At 38.2% G+C, this 19,924-nt stretch overlaps 1 protein-coding gene across 2 annotated transcripts in view; it reads right to left on the reverse strand.

Moving 5' to 3' along the window:
* Positions 1-902: 902 nt before the first annotated feature.
* The window catches only part of inppl1b (inositol polyphosphate phosphatase-like 1b), a 36,809-nt gene continuing 17,787 nt past the window's right edge, over positions 903-19,924 (reverse strand). For both annotated transcript variants that reach the window (XM_036127297.1, XM_036127296.1), the window contains exons 16-27: positions 18,474-18,573; positions 18,223-18,311; positions 17,223-17,304; positions 15,624-15,713; positions 15,406-15,519; positions 15,239-15,327; positions 15,043-15,130; positions 13,932-14,084; positions 13,430-13,511; positions 6,872-7,655; positions 6,670-6,785; positions 903-1,414 (exon numbers count right to left, since the gene is read on the reverse strand). In XM_036127297.1, the coding sequence (XP_035983190.1) occupies positions 1,321-1,414; positions 6,670-6,785; positions 6,872-7,655; positions 13,430-13,511; positions 13,932-14,084; positions 15,043-15,130; positions 15,239-15,327; positions 15,406-15,519; positions 15,624-15,713; positions 17,223-17,304; positions 18,223-18,311; positions 18,474-18,573 (1,881 nt within the window). In that variant the 3' untranslated portion in view covers positions 903-1,320. The remainder of the gene's footprint in view (positions 1,415-6,669; positions 6,786-6,871; positions 7,656-13,429; positions 13,512-13,931; positions 14,085-15,042; positions 15,131-15,238; positions 15,328-15,405; positions 15,520-15,623; positions 15,714-17,222; positions 17,305-18,222; positions 18,312-18,473; positions 18,574-19,924) is intronic.

The following is a 19,924-nucleotide window of genomic DNA, read 5'->3' on the forward strand; positions in this document are numbered from 1 at the left end:
ATTTACACTCAATACACACATCTAAAATTAACTGGACTGAAAAACTAGTTCTTCATTACTTTTCTATAGTTTGTAAAGTATTTCATAATTACAAAGCACTTAATACCTATCATTATTACTTTTCACACATTACTATGCACCTTTGTTTGATTCAAACTCAGCCAAAACTTCGCAGCCCTCCCACAGACGATGATACAACCACAGTTAAATACAGTGACTTAGCGGTCACTGACACATACCTGCTGTCAGCGAAGTTGTTTGGCTCTGCCTTAATAAGTAACTACCTCCACTGAATGCTGCACGCACAAAACACAGCCAGTCTCAGGCAATATTCAGGAGTTATTTTTAGGGACTGTTTCTTTTTCAGCTGTAGTATCTATTTTCCTGCTGCAGTCTGTTATTACATACAAGTGAGTTGGAAAATACAAGGTGATGTTGTGGACATTGATATCATTGTAGGAACCTTATGGAGAGGGAGGAACTGCAGCCCTTCAGTACTTTTGAGTCATTTTCTTCTAACCTCAGTCTAAATCTCTTTCAATTGTATTCCAAATATTGACATATTTGACCAACATCGCGTGCGCCTGTGTGGCTTTGCAGCACTAAATCATTTAGTTAGCGTGATAAAAACACGTGGACAGGGTAATACAGGACATTAGTAGAGCTCTGAAATGGAAAATGGAGACCATAAATGGGAGATATGCGTTTTTTGTCTGTTGCTTGAAAGCATGAGATGACACATTATTGCTCGGTGACAGTCAAGTGCTGCTTTATGAACCTTATAACCCTGCGCAGTAGACACAGCAACTGATTAAGTGATGTGATGGCAACATTATGACAGAGAAAACAAAAAGACAGATGGAATGGTTCCTCTAGAGGCTTCAAAGCTGTCTTCCTGTAGATATTGTTGGATCTAATGATCTTTTGATTTATTATTAGACCTGTTACTGTGGCTCAATAAAAGCTAAGTACAAGAAATGTACACAGTGGAAAATGGGTGGTAAACATTAACTTGAACAGAACTCGTTTTTGTACCAAGGCTTTAATATCATTATAATTTCTTCCATTTATTGGTCAGTTATCTAAGATGTTGCCGAACAACATATAATGTACAATAAGCACTTCATGCATTATGTTTCCTTCTCTGTTTTGGCACAGGTAACCTTGTGTTACAGTTTTAGCTGAGTAGATTAAAATACGATAGGTGTCCAGCAAATGTGATGCTTCTTAAGGTCAGAGCAAGCTCTTTTCAGTTCTGAAAGTTTCTCCAGTTCAAGTTAAGAGCAGCACAGAACAGGACTTTGTACGATCGTCTCTCAGTCAGTTCCAGTTCCTGGGAAGGTTTTCCAGGATCCTGCGCCGATGTGAGGGGTTTGTTACACCTGCGGCACACAGATCCTCCTCAGTGATCCCACTGCAGGAGACAAATAGTCAAGAGAAGAAACAAAATGCAGCTTAGAGTTGAATATAAACTTACATCCTGACTGTCACATTGCAATATCTTAAATCCTGTGGGAAAGATCTACACAGATACAGAAGTTTACTTCAAGAGAAAATTTTAGCTAAGAGAAGTGTTACTAATTTACAAAAGCAAGTCAGAATAAGACATGCTTTCTTTCCTGTAAGCATTTTGTTCCCTTACTGGCCCTGAAAGAGGCCGCCTCTTCTTTGATGTGGAAACATGTCATCCATGTGAACTAAACTTTATCTGGAGTTCACTCTGAGACTGTTGTGTCTGAATTTTTCCCAGTGAAAAAGGTTTCTCTCAAAATCCTTTAACACAGAAGGACACTTGAAAATTCAGCATAAAATACAACATTGTGCAAAAACAATTGTTAAAAAGCAATGTTTTACAATAGAGGGAATAAAATGGATTTTTAACACTCCCTTTGGGGCTCACCACGGTGGAGTCTGGGAAAGACTAATACGTCTAATCAAAAAGACACTCGCATCAGTTCTAAAGGAACAAACACTGGACGATGAAACCCTGTCAACAGCACTATGTGAAGTGGAAGCCATCCTAAATGACAGGCCATTAACTTCAGTGTCAAATGACCCTAATGACCTGGAACCACTAACACCAAACCATTTACTCCAGCTGAAAGGAAAAGCAACCATACCACCAGGAGTCTTAGAGAAAACAGATCAATATTCAAGAAGAAGGTAGAGACAAGCACAGTATCTTGCAGATCTTTTCTGGAGACGTTGGATAAGGGAGTATCTCCCACTCATGCAAGAACGAAGCAAATTTAAAAAGAGGAACTTCAGCCCTGGAGATCTGGTTGTTATTGTGGATAATTAAGGAGTGCATGGACAACAGGTCGTGTTATGAAGATTTTTCCGGATGCTTTGTTAGAAGCGTTTTGGTTAAAACCAAAGCCAATGCCATCCAGTGACCAATAGATAAGCTCTGTCTTTTAATGCAGCTGGATGAAATAAGACTTTCTAACCTTTACTATGGACTGCTTTAAGCATTAGAAATGTTGAGAGGCTCTAGGTAACATTTATAGACTAAAGGATTAAATTTATGTAATGTTTTTGCTAGATACTAGGCTCCTGTGAGTATTATTTTTGTAATTGTTATTTTGCTAAGGCTAACAATTAGGGGCCGGGATGTTGAGACCTATTAAGGATTAGATTAATTTGTTTTTTGCTAAATTATTAATGTTACAGATCTAAGGTTGTGTGAATGGTAGAGCTATTGTTTATTTGTTTATTTATTGGTTTTGCTTAGACCCTCCTCCTTGTCAGTCAGCCTCCTGCTGAGATTAACAAGTAGAAGCAGCTGCTGAGGGGGATCTGATTGGTTGGTGAAGGAGTGAGGAGTGAAACAGTTTTTCTACACACACACAGACCAGTTAACATTTATATTAGAATTTTTTGTAAGTCAACTCGGAGAATATTTTTGTTACTTTTGTAAGTAAAGAAAACACACCTTTTGAAACTGGGAAATTCTCCACGAGTGCTTTTTGTTTTGAGTGAGTCGCAAAACCTCCTCCTAAGAACTACTCTGGCAATTTTTGATTTTTGGAAACTATTTTGATGCAAGAGTAGCCGTAACAGTGAATATACATCTATTTTACAGTTGTTTTCAGTTTTTACGAAGTTATAAACTGGTTCTTTTGTTTTAATATAATTAAAGTTTTTAGATTGTTGTGTATTTACCCTCATCACCTCAGTACAAAACTTCCTTTGGGATAATTTCCTTCCAGTTTTGGTATTTTGTCTTAAGCACCATCAGCTGTAGAGGCTTTGCCCAGAAGTCACCCACATCTTTCCCATCAGTAATTTATCTACAAATGCTTTGCAACACTATAATCAAAATTGCATCAAGTTGACCTCGTGGGATTTGCTTGCTTAGTTTATTTCTATTTCCACCATCAAAGCATCGGCTCGAGCTCTGCAAAACTGTTGCCATATTGGGAACTCTTTGTTGTGTCAGAGGACACAACAAAGAATTCCCAACAAATCCTCTAGGGAGGATTCATAGAGGGAAACAACAATACACAATGTGTTTGGCACTGTGTTAAAAACCTTTATGTAAGGTTTGCTTTAATTTTGTCTAATAAAAGCACTGATATGGATAAAATATTAAATTTGCACTGGTACAATGTAAGATCAAAATTTCTGATCTTCCTGTTGTTTGTTGTAATGTCACCAAAGACATGGGAAATATAGTCAGAGCACGTCTTTAATCTTATTTCATGGGGTTCTATTAAATCAGAGGTATTTCTAAATGGCCTTTGTAACTAAACTTGTAACTAACATTTGCTGAATGTTTTGATATCACTCATTGGTTAAAATTGGATCCTGCTCAAAACATTGTGTGTACTGTATATGTCCAGTTTGCAATGACATTTAAATAAATCCAGTTAGAGGGGGCAAAGATAGGGTCATCTATATGGGTGTGATATGGAGAAGTCATGACAATTTTCACACAACTGATACTTAATTGTAACCGATACAGTTAAAGCTCTACTAAAATCATAGCTAGCTAAATTTGTCCTGCTACAGTGCAAAGATGTTCCACAAATCATAGCCAAAGATACCAAACTAAAACCTAAACAAAATGGGAGAAATAGAGTGTGAGATGTGAAGAGATAATATAAAAAATCCAGTATTGTGTTATTCTGTATTCTGTACTGTATTATTAAAGTACATATGTTTTTAATGATTGTTAGCTTTTAGATAGGAGATCGTGTGTTGTTCAAAGACAGGAAGGGAGGGAAGTGATTGGTCAGACTGAAAGAGACAAAAAGAGGAAGTAGAAAAAGGTGAAACATTGTACAAGAGCTTTCTGAGAGTGTGTGAAAAACGCCTGTTTTCTGTTGGCTAAGAGATAGTAATGCAGTTTGCTTCAAGATTAAACATGCATATCATGGGTGACAGTGGCACAAGAGTTAGGGAGGTTGTCCTTCATAGCTCATCCCCATCAGGGTGTGAATGTATGAATGACAGACTGTAGTGTAAAATGCTTTGGGGTCATCGAACTTGCATTTTACTGGAATTACTGATCTTTTAAATTGTGTGTGTTGACTTAAAATATTGTTCAATATGTTCTGCCTTTAAACGTTAATCACCTCCTCCTGTAAATGTATCTGCACCTTCCTGGCCATGAAGCTAACAACGAGAGAGTTCTCCTCCTCTGCTCTGGATGGTGTTTACATCCCATCACAAGCCAACACATCAGAGCCTGAAATGCAGCTCACTGAGCTGATAAAAGACATGTTAAAAAAAAAAAAACATCCAAGTCTCAGACAACAGTGCAAACCTCCCTAATGAATGTCTACAATACAAACAGCATATCAAGTGCCCCATCAAGAATAAAACACACTGGATCATTGTTACACAGCTTTAAAAGATGCATACCACATTGTCAGTAGGGCTGCTTTTAGACTTTCTGATCACTGCCTGTTCCATATCAATAACTTTAAAGGTATATATAGCCACATAATACAAAAAAAAACATTTGATCATGATAAAATAAGGTTATGTACACCAAGCCTCCATCTTGGTAGTGTTTTGATAGTCCTTTTTGAGCCAAAAAATAATTAGCTCTCGGGCGAAATAAACAAATATAAACAGACGTGGCAACATCTAGCAGCAGTATCGCAGAACTATCATAAAGCCGGTTTGCCTAATTTATAAATCAATTGTAAATAATGCCAGGCCGAGCCTGACCCTCCGCAATGCCTCACAGTAAAGCGGCAGCTCAGCGTGATTGAAGTCCAACTGTTATTAATTAAATACACCAATCTACAGCAATTTTAAGAGCCTCATATCAGAACAATTCTTCATTGTTTTGCTGGGAGATGCTAACAGCCGTTAGCCGCTTCCTTGTTTTAACCCCTGCTGTGCAAGAGCAGTACGTACTTCTGGTAATTTCGCAAATAACCATAAAAGGCTTTATTTACTAACAAATTGAGCAAAAACAAAACATAAAACACCAAAATAACAACTAATATGACAGCAGGATGTGATTATCTTTCAGAAAAACATTGTATGCATCCAGAGCGAGCTACTGACGTATAAATAAAAAAAAGTCAAATAACGTGGCTATGCACCTTTAAGGTCCATCCACTGACCAGAATTATTTTACTGACACTGACATTATATATCAGGTTTTGTGAGGAACAACTGTGTGAGGATCCCTCCTGCTTTAAATACCTCACCATCATCCTAATCCCCAGGAAATTCACCATCATGGGGAGTTTGCTCACCAGGGATTACACTTAAACCTACACCCCCATTGACCACCCAGGGATTTGGACTTTAGCTCAGTCTTCGATACAATCAGCCCAGACATCCTCCAGCAGAAGCTCACCCAGTTCACAGTACCAGCCTCCACCTGTTAAGGAATCACCAACTTCCTAACCTATAAGCAGCAGGTGGGACTGGGGAGCGTCTTCTCCAGCACCAGAACCATCAGAACCAAAGCGATCCAAAGATGTGTTCTCGCCCAACTCCTCCTCTCCCTGTCTATAACTGATTGCACCTCAGCTGACTCATCTGTGAAACTCCTGGAGTTTGGAGATGACACCATTTTCATTGGTCTGATCCAAGACGGCGACGAGTATGCATCAAGTGGTGGATCACCTGGTCCACTGGTGTCACCAGAACCACCAGGAGCTTAACCCACTCAAGACTTTGGAGATGATGGTGGACTTCCAGAGTAGACACCCCAAATTACCTCCAAGTTAAAGCTGATGAACACTCAGCAATCCGTACCAGGATCAATACCATGGTTATTTGCACCAACCTAATCCTCTTTCTTAAAATGTCTATTTTCATATGCACCAGAAAAAAATTCTATTTACCTTGTTTGTATATTAAACTATCTTCACTGGGAGCAAAGTGGAACTGAAGTTGGATTCCTTATTGTATGAAGCAAATTGGCAATTAAACCTATTCAGAGACACATTTTCTTAAAGTCTCCCTAAAAACTAGAACATAAATAAAAGTTTTTACCAATTGGGAAAAAAAATAAAAAATATAACAATGTTGTTTTTACATTGCAGTCTGTAAAATCTAAGATGTGAAATGACAGAATTATTTTGTAGTACCAAGTTTAGTTTCTATTTAGTATTTGCAAAAATGTACTATTTGTGAGAGACTGAATATATTTTCCCTATTAATTATTAACTTATTCCTGCATCCAAAATTCTTCACCTGAAATAATCCAGATCATCCCAGCCATTGAAGCTAAGTCCCGGGGTGTACCTTTGAAGACCTAAGGTACTAAGAAGCTCCTGCACAGTTTCTGGTGCACCTTTCAGGACAGACACCTGCATTGAGATCAAGTAAAATCTATTTAGAACAAGGAGTCATGAGTAGCATCATTTTAAATCTGTGTTTATAAGCAGGATCTTACCTCCACATCCCTGCTGTAGCCTCTGTCTCCATGCATGGAGGGGCCATTTCCATAACTCGCCCGCTGCCTGACTGTGGATGGTACTTTCTCCTCTGAAGGGAAGAAGTCAACCTCACTAAGAGACTTGGCAATTTGCAAAGCAGTGAGGGAGTTGTCTCCGGTTGGGGGCTGCTTATCGCTGATCCAGGAAACAGAGTGCTGACAATGGGATAAGGGGGTGGGGGTATAAGGCAGGATTGAAGGGGACTTTGTGTGGATGGCATTTGTCCTCCTGGTGAGAAGGTGGTGTTTATCTCTTCTGTTTTTTTCCTTTATGATTTCTAAGTGGTTTGCTTGTTGCATGTTGCTCTCAGGCTGCATGGAGTCCTGAACAACATTTAGTTTTCCCTGGTATTGGTCTCTGATTTGCGAAGTCTTTTCCTGGAACTGAGGGATGGCGTTTCTTGAAGGAGGACGCATCGGAGATGGGCTTTGGGCTGGAAAGAGCTGATAGGACGAGTTGGTTTGGGACGGATGGAGGTCTTTTGTTAGATTGCACCGGGACAGGATGGCTGGAATTTCAATTTCGGTAAAGTCGGATCTGCGGCAGGGTTTCCTGTCAAAGCCCTGCCGCCCTGAAACTTTTGGAAGCTGCAGGGCCTCGTTTCCAGACCAGATCACCGGTGGGTCCCTTCGCTGAGAAATGGCCACTTCCGCCCTGTGTGGAACTGACACACCTTCAAAGATGAAGTAGGCAGGGTTGGTGTAGCTGTTCGCCGTAGGTTTAACAGGGACTCCCGATGCCCTGAAAGGAATAGATTGCATTTAAATTTAAATCAAGATTAAAAACACATTTGTTTAGGATTGCCTTCGACTGTTCTAGTTAAACTGTTTTACTGAAACATCATTAGTTCAACTTTGTAGTCCTGTTTTTAATATTTGCTTTTAGTTTCTATTTTCCCATGTTTTATTTTGTTTCTACATTTTATTCCAACTTGCTTTTATTCTGTTTTATTTTCCTATATTTTAATCATATAAAGCATTTGCATTGTCTATGTACTGAAATGTGCTATACAAATAAAGGTGTCTTGCCTTGCCTTGCCTTGCCTTGCCTTGCCTTGCCGTGCCCCGGCAGGGGAAAAGTTAATTATATGAACAAAATGTTTCTTTGCAGCTTTTCAGAGTAAAATAAGTGTGCTAAAACAATCTAAAATTTAATGCAATAATTTGTGCTACAGGTTGCTGTTGGTATAAATTGGACTGACAGCAAGTGACTTTTCAAGTTTGCTCATGCTGGTTGAGATGTGGCGAAATGTATTAACTCTGACACACACATAAACTTGGACTGTTTTCATTTATTCCAGGCAGAAGGAACCAAGAAGAGTAGTAAGAAGTCAGGAGGGGGTCTGGCTGTGTTTGTGAGTGATAGACTACTATAAGCAACTCTGGGCATTTAACTATTAAAGAGACTCTCTGCAGTAAGGATATTGAGCTGCTAGCTATTATGAGGCCATATCAAATTACCAAGTGAGTTTACACATATTATTGTGATAACTGTATGTTCGCTCCTCTGCCAATGCTGCTGCAGCCTGCAATGTAATCCACATCTGTTTTCTTGTGGAAAACAGATGTGGATTACATTGCTTGTTTCTTTATTTAAATATAAAATGTATCAATGTATATATTTATTAATATGGAATGCCTTTGTTTAATGGCACAATACAAAGTATTTCAGTATGAAACTATGTATTTATACATCAATATGCCATATGTCTGTCTGTTAAAGAGCATACATGTATTAAATATGTTGTTTAAACAGCATATTTCAGCATTAAAATGTGTGGGGTTATTTGTTTTACAGTGTCCTGTATCATAACCACATCTCTGCCATTAGCAACAAACCAAACCATGTGAAAATCAGGTAAGAATTCAGGGAGTTATGATTTATTTTAGTTGGGCAAAAAACTTCCTCAGTACAAATAAATACACATGAGAGACCCATCCAAGATGGCGTCCATGCTGAAACATCAGCTCCAGTAGGCAGCGTCAGTCCTTGGGGCATCTACCAATGTCTATGGTTTGGAAGAGCCTGAACACAATTTTTGGTCATAAATCAAACTCCCAGGCTGCAGAAGATTTAGGATGGTTGAAAGATTTGTCCCAATTTGTCAGCTGGCCCTGCTGCATCGACCCATTATCTACATGGTACATTTGCCTTTCACCTTGCTGCTAGTACACCTGAATTTCCCCACTGTTGGACAACAAAAAGTTTTTTCTTTTCTATTCAAAATTAGATAGCATTAAGGTAGTTAATGCATTGTTGTGTCCCCATATAACAGGAGTTTACCTGCTCAGTGTCTTGGTTTTCATAAGGGATGTTTTCCAAGAGTGAAAACAATCTCATCTGAAACTAATGCACTAGTTATCTGTGCTAAAAATACCCATGGAGTTGTTTTCAACCAACAGCAACTAGTGCCTAAGCATATTGGGCCTTAACTAAACTTATTCTCCTACTGTTCTCCAATTTGCATTGTTTGTTGTTATTTCAACTTTTAACTTTATGTTTTCTCTGTCTTTTTTTTTCTCTTTATAGAAGGTACACCTGGTCTGGCATTTGTTGGCTGTAATATCATCCAGGGAAGACAGATCATCCACTATTACCATCTAATGTAGAAGAGATTCATGGATCATTGTGTGTACTTGTTTGTCTCTCTTGTTGTAGGTCGAGGCAGATGAGCATTTCTTTCTGATCCTGTTTCTGCTGCAGGTTTTCCTTCCTGTTTAAGGGGAGTTTTCCTCTCCACTGTCACTTCATCCATGCTCGGTATGAGGGATTGCTGCAAAGCCATGGACAATGCAGACGACTGTCCACTGTGGCTCTACGCTCTTTCAGGAGTGAATGCTGCTTGGAGAGACTTGATGCAACCTGCTGGGTTTCCATAGATGGGAAACGTTTTGATCAATCTGTATGATTTGATTGAATTTGACTTTGTAACATGCCTTGAGATGACATGTGTTGTGAAATGGTGCTATTTAATAAACTGAATTGAACTGAATTTCAGCCCTAGAGCTCTTGTAGGGCAACCGAGATTGACTGAGATGTTTCACTCCTCTCAGGCACAAAATAACTCAATAAGATACCAGAGTAGGGCAATAAAAACAAATGAAAAGGTTATTTTTCTCAAAATATTAAACAGTCAGACATTTCTATGGATGTTCTAGACATTATTTCCAGTTGTACATTGATAAACCTGGGTTGCCTCTGGTGGTGGAAGAAGGAAATGACCTGAAGAAACTTTGTCCCATTTATTTCAAAGCTGAATATGGACAAACCAGCTGTGATGCAGAGCTACTAAACACTGGCAGCCAAAAAGAGAAGCTGTCCAAACACATTGAATCTTGCTTCCTCAGAAAGGTCTCAAAAAAGTGTTATGGAGAAAATTTGGAGAACTTGCAGTGTTTCCTTTACTTTTAAAGCAGAAAAATATCTGAAAACATATCTCAACTTATCTAAGTACTTGTTCCAAGTTAGAGAATCAGCGGGAACAAGGCTGAATAATATTCGCAGTTTAACAAATGATGACATACTTTACCTGTATTTGGTACAACGAGCTTGTACAGTACTGCATAGGATAATAGGTTTGCTTTTTACTGTGGCAGTCACTAAGTGTTAGAGTGAAGTTAAAATTGTTTGCCTTTGAGTATTTTGAGTAAACACGAGGTGCAGTTTTTAAATTATGAAAATCAGAAATTTGCTGAGCTAAGCCATTTTCTTTGGACATTTAATTTTACTTTCACAAGGAAAAGAAGAGATACAAAGTCACGGACATCTGTCAGTATGGAAAGAGATTTATAACACCATTTTTAAGGGTTTGGGACGCAAGTGAACCACCGTTAGAGTCAATACCCAAACATGAAGAAAATATGAAACAGTGGTGAACCTTGCTAACTAGTGACTAACATACCAAAATTACTCCTAGAGCGCATCAACAATTAATTTTAGTGATTTGTGATTTGACAATAAGGAAGGGGCAGCAAAAAATGGCTTCCATGGAAGCATCATAAGGTGAAAAGCGTTGCTGAAATAAATTACTTTTGGGAAAATGTTCTGTAGACTGAAAAGACTACAGTGGTACATTTTAGAAGGTGTGAGTCCAATTATCTCTGCTGTAATATTATCATCATTTCAGAAAAAGAACATCTTACTAAAAAGCATGGATGTCATAGTGTGATGGTCGGGGCTTTCTTCAAGACCTGCTCAACATATGGCACCATGAATTCTGCTCTGTACCAAAAAAAATGATGAAGGAGAATATCTGTCACTTTGTGACCTTCAGCCTTCAGTTTAAGTAAATTTAGGTTATGCAGCAGGACAACGATCGGTGGAGAGGCTTGTTAATGTGGGAGAGTTAGAGCAGCCCCATCAAAATAGCAGGAAAACGGCAGATGCAGTAAACAAACATTACAATATAAGAAGTAATTTTCGCATCTGTTCACTCATAAAATATGTCTGACTTTAGATCTATCCGCATTTCCATTCCCTTTTGGGTTGGTTTGGAGCCATATATTCATGCATTTCAATGTCGAGTGTCACTTGCCAGATGAGTGCATGCGTCTGTTTTTAAACTTTTGGCTTCCATTTAACTCCATGCTGGTCTCTAATTGGTTGCTTAAATATTGTCCCCGGGGACCAAATCTCTGCGTCCTGGGCGCATCAGCACTTTTTGTGTCATTCCCATAAGAATAATTCATGATACCTGTTGAAAAGTCAGACTATTTGCAGAAAGAAGGAAGAAAGTAATTTATTTACAAAATAATAGTTTTTGCTAGAGGATAAAAAAAACCATAAAGGAATTTGGACCAGACTGATCAGTAAAAAAAAACCAAGGATCAGGCAAGTGACCATGTATGGACACTTCTGCTATGCCAAACACAGTTGGCGAGCTGGATGTGACGTTAGAAATGCTCTTTATTGCTTTCCCTGCTTGTTTTTGGCACTGAAGTTTTATGGACAGTAGTGGTTATCAGAGAACTTAAACATCTCTCTGAAAAATGCAAACATGTCGATGCTGCTATAACATCAGGAATTGAAGTTCTTTCTGGAACTTTAACCACATCATTGCCACATGTGGATGTTCTCTGTGCCGAGCTCCAAAGAAAGAATATAGACTCAGCCCACATCAAAGGGAGCATCCAGCAGCTCAAACAGGACCTACTAAACATATATTTCCCCTTTCTGATTATTAGTATTTTTCTTTATCATTCACGGAAATTCTCTCCATTCCACATGTGAGCAAACCAGTGAAATATTGCCACCAAAGAAGTGTTGCATACTCAGCTCAGAACATCATCCAAGTGTTGCACAAGAGGTAAGTTTATTTTTTAGAAGTCTGTTATTGTCCATGTTTGATTTGATGTTGTAATATCTGTTAGAGGGGAAATGTGTTTTGAAATGTCAGAGTTATGTTGCCAAGATGTTCCAGCCTGTGACCTAGTTACCGCTATCTTTGTGGGGTTTTGTAATGACAATTACATTTATTCCAAAATATTTCAAATCATATAACAACTGCAGTAGACACAATAGCAAGATCTTCCTTTTCAAAATCCTGCAGCAACAGGATTTGCTTATCTAAAGCAAAGAAGAGTTCAGAGGCCTTTGTGGTGCTGTGGACCTATTTTAGTCATTCATGGAGAAGAGAACTTTTCAGAGACTGTCACTGTTTTCAAGATCAATATCATTACATAATGACTATAGCAGAAGCTGAAAGGTGCTTCTTAACCTTGAAAAGAGTAAAATAAATAAATAAATACATCTCAACAAAACCAAGAGCCAGGAGAGACCTATTGACCTATTACAGACTTAAATCCAATTGAAATGCTGTGGCAGCACCCAAAAAAGGCAGTTCATGCTCAAAATCCATCCAATGTTGCTGAATTAAAACAAATTTGCAACAAATGTTCGCCACGGTCATGTAAATGTCTCGTTCCCAGTTATCACCAAAACCTTTTGGCAGTTGTTGCGGCCCAACAAGTTGCTAGGTTTAAGGGGGAATAACGTTTTCTTGCAGGGTGGGGTTATTTTGCATATTGTTCTTAAATGAATAAGATTATATTTGATAACAAACTTTTGAATTTTCCTCAGGTTATCTTGTGTACAGTAAACAGTCGATATTGTTTTTGGAAGTACTTTGCACTGTTCTAACATATTGTATATACATTAACTGCTGTAAGTATTGCTTTCAATTTTAATGTTGAAAAAAATTATTTAGAAATTTTTTTATTATGTCTTTAATGTCTTTAGTGTATATTTTGTCTTTGAAATACTATAATTTGCATGTAACCTTATATTTATGTCCGTCTGATTATATAATTTTTAAACATTAAATCATCAGATGTTAGTTATTTTTGATTAGTTCTTAGTGAATACCTTTTTACTCTTACTTGAGTAAAAATATGCCAATTTTTGGCTACTCTACCCACCTCTGGAAATGTGCTGCATGACCCTCTGATAACCTGGACCTCAGAACTGAAACGATTGTTCTTGTACAATATAGCACTTTAACAATGAGACATTCATACCTAGTCACTGGGATCCGTGTTGCTGCAAGAGACACGTGTTCCTTTCCAGGACCTTTATCGTCTTTCTCAAAACAGAACAAGTCTGAAAAAAAAAAAAAAAAAAAAAAGGTTAGGGGAAATGAAAACCTAATTTTGCAAACTTCTTCAAACTCTGTGTTCCTTGCATGCAAGAAGACTTGTGCCAGTTCGCAGTCACACAGCAAAGTTGTGTTTGTGTGTGTTGGGCCTGACCTTGGGGCCTAATACCCATCTGTCCTGTTTCAGTGTCTCATGATGCATCCGGTCAGCGTCAGTCAGTCAGGAGCCAAAAGAGGAAGCAGTCGATAGATACCAGCAAGCGCGTAAAGCCAAGCCAGGGATCATTGGGGAACCAGATAGAGGAAGCAACATGGGGCTCACAGGAGAGTCAAAGAACGCAGTGAGAGTGGAGACGAGGCTTTAGTGGGAAGTGATAGTGCAAGCGAGGCAGAGTTTCCGAACAGGGCAGTTTCTGCTGACCTACCATAAACCTTCGGCCGAGTTCCTCTCCTGTCCTTGGGCACATGAACTCTGACCCGTCCTCGTATGGAGCCCATCTCCTCACCGCGGTGACTCAGAAATGTCTCAAATTTCTGCGACGCACTCATCACTGACCGCAGAGCAACACAACATTCACCTGGGGAAATCATTTTTAGTTAACAACTGGTGAAAGTGTTTTGTTTTTTTCCAAGGCCCCCCCACAGCTAATTGAAACAAAACTTAATTTCTGGTGAAAAGTTATTCAGTTGCATGCGTTTGTCTGATTTTTACCTGCAAACCTTTAGTAAAGTGCTGTAAAAAAGTATTTGCTCCTTTACTTCTGCTTTGCTTTTTGGTCACTCTTAAATGTTGAAGCTCATCAAACACAAAATATAGTTTTCAAATGTATTTATATTTTATTACTCGTTTTTTACATTGAGCCGGGCTGTATTGTAATGTTAATATTTACTCAGTTTATCTTTGTCTGATTTAAAAACAGGTTTGATGACCTGAAATGTTTAAGTGCGGCACAAAATCAAAATCAGAAGGCATCAGTAATGGGGGAAATACTTTTTTTACAGTACAACATGGACAAATCTAAAAATCGCAGAGCGTAAACGCTCCTCTTTAATCCTGCAAACACAAACATCTCATTGTGTCACACAGAGTTCGCTTGTTAGCAGTGACTGCTACAAAGGGTGCTGCAACTAAATATTAAACAATGGAAACAATTTATTTGTTTATCTTATTTTCTGTAAAAAAAAAAAAAAACACTGTTAAATTGAATGAGTTAGCAGTGCATATTTTGGACAATGTGTTGATCTTCCAGGCTGTTCTTCTAATGCAAGAAAATTTATAATTTTCACTGACATTGAGACTTTTTAAATAAAATTGAAGTGTGAGCACCATGCACCTCCATTCATTGTGCAGATTATTTTTTGTGCTTTGAAAAGTAAAGCTCAAAATTGCAAACTTTGTTTACAAATGTTGGCATAATCTTCAGCACTGATCCCTGTAATGAGGGTAAACGCTACAAAAATGACTTGTTGTTTCTTTGGGTAAGATTTGTAATGGTACAGACGAGCCTATTTTACCAGAATGTGCTTCGGACTGACCGTATGATTCGAATCCATCGCATGACTTCACAGATAACAGCAAGTGCTGATCCTGAAGGTACTCCAGATCAGACAAGACTGGAATGAGCTTTGACAGACGTAAACAAAACTAAAGTTAGAAAAGAAAAAACAGTAGCATAACTTTTTGTCGTTGTTTTGAACCATTTCTTTTGTAATTTTTGCAGCAGTCACTGACCTTTGGGAGCTGCTTGCAGGTCCAGCCCAGTTTGAGAAACCCAGGAATATCACAGCTTTGTAAATTATTCTCACTGGAGCGTTGTGTCTCTGTGAGCAAAGTTAGAGGTTCATTTCTAAAACTGAGTTCTATTCTGCCTTAGAGTCAATTCAAACAGGACGCCGCACCTTCAAGGCACGAGGAATGAAACTCAATGAAGAACTTTGCCTTGCTTGCCGTCTTCACTATGGTGTCGATTTCCTCAACTTCAATCCAGGCCCTTTCAACGCTGGTATTTAAATCTGTTTAATTAAAAGAAAGAGCCAGACATATTGTTGAATTAACAGAAATATTCAATCATATTCCAGCTATTTATGTAACCAAAGATTCACAATAACAGAATCACCTGATTTGGAGCTGCACTGCGACATCACTCCCACTTCGAAGGTGGCAAAAACAGGCGAATGATCGCTTGTAAAGATGTCATCAGTGCAACCTGGTAACAAAAAAGGCTCCTTTAGTATAACGTTTTTATAAAACCACATACAGTAGCCTAAATACCCAGTTGCTGATGCCACGATGAAGCACACACAGTGTGGCAGGGCCTTGCAAGACAATTAATATCCCTTGAACATTTTCACAAACGCCAACTTCAATGTATTTTCATGGGATTTTATGTGAAACATCAACACAAGGTAAAGCATGATTGAGAGGTGGAATCTAAATTATTCTTGCTTTTCAGCTGTTATTTCAATTAAGACTAAAAACAGAGGTGTGTTTAGTCCCATTTACCATAGAGAAAGGTTTGTGCAGCGATACACCTTCAAAATTCACTCAGTTAGTAAACATAGACACCCAGATAAAGTCCATCTGGGTGTCATTTGATCTCAATATGAATACAGCTGTTCTGCAAAAGGCTTCAGAGGTTAATTGGAGAACATTAGTGAACAAACAGCATCATAAAGACCAGGCAGGTCAGGGGGAAGTTGTTGATAAGTTTAAAGCAGGGTTACAAGGATCTTCCAAGTTTGAAACATCTCAAAGAGCACCGTTCATCCCATCATTTCAACATGGAAATTGCATCGCTCCAAACGCAAGCCTACCAAGGTGTGGCCAGGCAGGGAGAAGCAGCCAAGAGGCCCATAGTAGCTGCACAAAAACCACAGGTCAGGTGGGAGAACATATAAACCAACGAGGTTCAACAGTCCACTGACCTGACCCTCATGAAACATTAAAAGAATGTTCAGTAGTTGAAAGAAAGCCAAAATTTGCCCCAAAGAGCGCACAGCAAACATGTGGGGAAGGAGCTCTGGTCAGGTGACATTAAAACTGAACTTTTAGACCGACATTCGAAACGCTATAAAAAAGTGAAACCTGGTGCTGGCAGGATGAAACTGGAGCAGAGGTTCAGCTTTCAGCGGGACAATTATCCTATAATACGGTCACAATGCTACAATTGAAGGGTTTAGATCAAAGCATAATAATGTGTCAGAGAGGCCAAAAAAAATCTAACCAAGAATTGCCTGATTCTCAGTTATCCGCGTCGTCGCAACAGTTAACAGCCGTAAATCGGAGGCGACCTGACCTTTGCTCAGTTCTTTTTAAACTTTAAAATAATTGAAAAGCCACGTTTGGTGACGCTTTCTTTCCCATTTGACTAAGTTTGAGCTATTTTGATGGGTAAAGAAAAATTATGCAAGTCACTGTATTTCAACAACAAAACCTTTTACATTAATCTACATGGAAACAGAAGTTAAGCCTTTATTGGAGGAAATGACTCTGTGTGATGTCCAACCGCACCGGGTTGGACATCATTCATACTGCTCATGGTACTTTTGTTTTTTTAAATAAAATAAAATCTACTATGTAAATGCTTCACGGTGACTTTCATCTGTGTCAATGTTCAACCAACGCTAACTAAGGTTGTGTAGCTCACATTCATTTTGTTTTCTTTTTCTGGGTTTTTCCGAAAGCTTATTATTCCTGTGGATAACCCGTGTCTCACCATATGCTGTGCAGATGATGTGTGTTTCTGGGTAGGACTTCCATAGAATCCGGTCACACCATGATGGAACATTAACTCGCACCTAAAGAATGCAGAGTTAGAAAAACACCATTTTACACACACACACACACACACACACACACACACACACACACACACACACACACACACACACACACACACACACACACACATGTATATACTAATATATATATATATATACTAATATATATATATATATATATATATATATATATATATATATATATATATATATATATATATATATATAGGTAGAGAGAGAATATCCATTGAAGGATTCCCTCCTTTCCTCTTTTAGCCGGCAGGTTAGTTCTTAACCCGCTATTTTTAGCACTCAAGCAGCTGCTGTCAAAGTCACTCATCCCCACAAATTCCTGAAATAGGATTAAGTTGCAAATAAATGATCTTAAGAAGTGTATACTTGGAATGGAGGAGTGATGCTTCAGCGGTCTGGACTGTGGCTTACTGAGTTGAAAGCCAGGGGATCAAGCCTCAGTTCCTACGAGCTTCTGCTGTTTTGGCATTTGAGTGAGCTTTTTAAGCTCATCTGCTGCTGGCACATCCTTCTTTGGCTTATCTTGTGCTCAGATCACAGTTGCCCAACAACTTTTAATTTGTGGATTTTGGAACTAAACTGTACATATGTGTGACAAAAAAATCTATGTGTTGCTAACAGTGCCGGAAATTACTTACTATACACTTAAATTTACATATACACTAACTATTATACAAAGCAAAACATGAAATGCCTTATACAGTGACTGGTATAATATTTCAGAAGCCTAGTTCCAGACTACAAAGACCAGTCTCCACATTGTTAGATGGGCAGTTCTGATACTTTGCAAAGACAATTTTGCAACCTTTCATACAATTAATGTGTATTTTTATACTTCAGTTCAGCTGTTCTATCCATCAATTTTTTTGTGATGTAATTTTAATTTAACTGGCAAACACTCACTCCTGATGTCTTGTACTTCTGCCAAAGGTAGCAGTCTCTGGAACCTCTCTCATACCGGTAGGTGGGTGGAAATGTGATCTTCTCTTCCTCTTAATCACCAAATTAAAAGAAAGAAAGAAAGAAAGAAAGAAAGAAAGAAAGAAAGAAAGAAAGAAAGAAAGAAAGAAAGAAAGAAAGAGAAGTCAACTATTTTACATTTAGAGCTAAGCATTTTTTTTTAATATGGCATCTATTTAGTCACAGGAACTCACTGAAATTGAAAAAGGCCTTCCTTTTTTGTCTTTCTCGAGTCAACTGGTCTGCAAACATGAGTTCCTCGAATTCTCTTTTGGAAACATGTTTCAGGATGTCCTGCAGATGATATGGATGATATGAAGATATATAGAGAAATAGCAATATTTTACCAACAGTGTGCAATACTGTGCAGAAAATATTTTGCAGTAATTTCCATTGATTTATTAAAAGTTTTCAACACGATAGACAAACTGTTTTGCTAAGGTCTACATCATATCGGCTTATCTGCACATTAGCAGAATATTGTTTCTAAAATTACTTGACATCTTGAATACAGTGTGCCCACTATGTTGGGCCATTGTTTAAAATTTCTTACTGTATCAAGAGGAGCACCCCAGGGCTCCATACTAAGATCCCCTCTCTTCAATCACAGTACATAATCTTTATTTCCAATAAAATGCTTTAAACCATTTTATGAAGATGACAGGAGCAGTTATGTTTATGCTTCATTTCTCTACTTGTTACAATAAATATTGCTTCGTCCAGTATAACACACTTTAAGTTAGACACAAGATAAACTGAGTTCAATATATTTCCAAAATGGCAAAAGTTGTTTTCAAAACTTCCTAAAGTCGAAACCAAGGGCCTGAAATTTAAGTAGCGTCATCTGTCAAGTATTTAAACATCATTATCAAACAGAAATTGTCCTTTAGAACTCTTAATGAGAGACTTCTCTATAAACTGGAACTCACACATTTATCTTTTTAGAAGGAAATTCAGACTAAACATTTGGTCCGAACATGACACGCACAACAAATCATATAAAACTGATGATGATGAGTCAGCTTTTTAAAAGGCACTGTGCTGCTCAGTGAAATATCTTAACCTCTTTGTTGTAAATGTAATGAATACCATTGGGCTCTGTGTTTTATCACTAGATGTGTAAATCATGCATATCACTAATCACTGTATGCTGATGCTGAATTGCAGTCATTGTATGTGTATATGGCAGACATTTGGATGGTTTTAAATGTATTAAAAGGTCAGTTTGGGTTTTTTATCTGGGTAAGTCACACATCCATCCATTGTCTATACGTGGGCAGGTGTGTAGATCTGACAACCTGTTCTGAATCACATACCTGGACAGGTAGCCAGGTATGTGGATCTGGGTTGAATAGCACAACCAGTTTAGCCTTTGCTGTCAATGTATTTTACAAACATCTGTTACAAGAGTCTGAACAGAGTCAGGGGAAAAGGCTTATAAATATACACCCCAAACATATACCTGAATAAAGACCTGAAATCATAAGAACTGAAAATGAAAGAAACGTTTATTTTTAAAACAATTGAGGCTCTTCATTTGTTTATGCTCTATATCAGGTTTTTCTTGTGAAATCCACTCCCTTCATGAGCAGGTCTCTGTTTTAAAGTCGGTATTTGATCTCAGTCTCACTGAGAGATTATACCT

This window comes from Fundulus heteroclitus, chromosome 23 (assembly GCF_011125445.2).
Source record: "Fundulus heteroclitus isolate FHET01 chromosome 23, MU-UCD_Fhet_4.1, whole genome shotgun sequence".
NCBI classification, from domain to species: Eukaryota; Metazoa; Chordata; class Actinopteri; order Cyprinodontiformes; family Fundulidae; genus Fundulus; species Fundulus heteroclitus.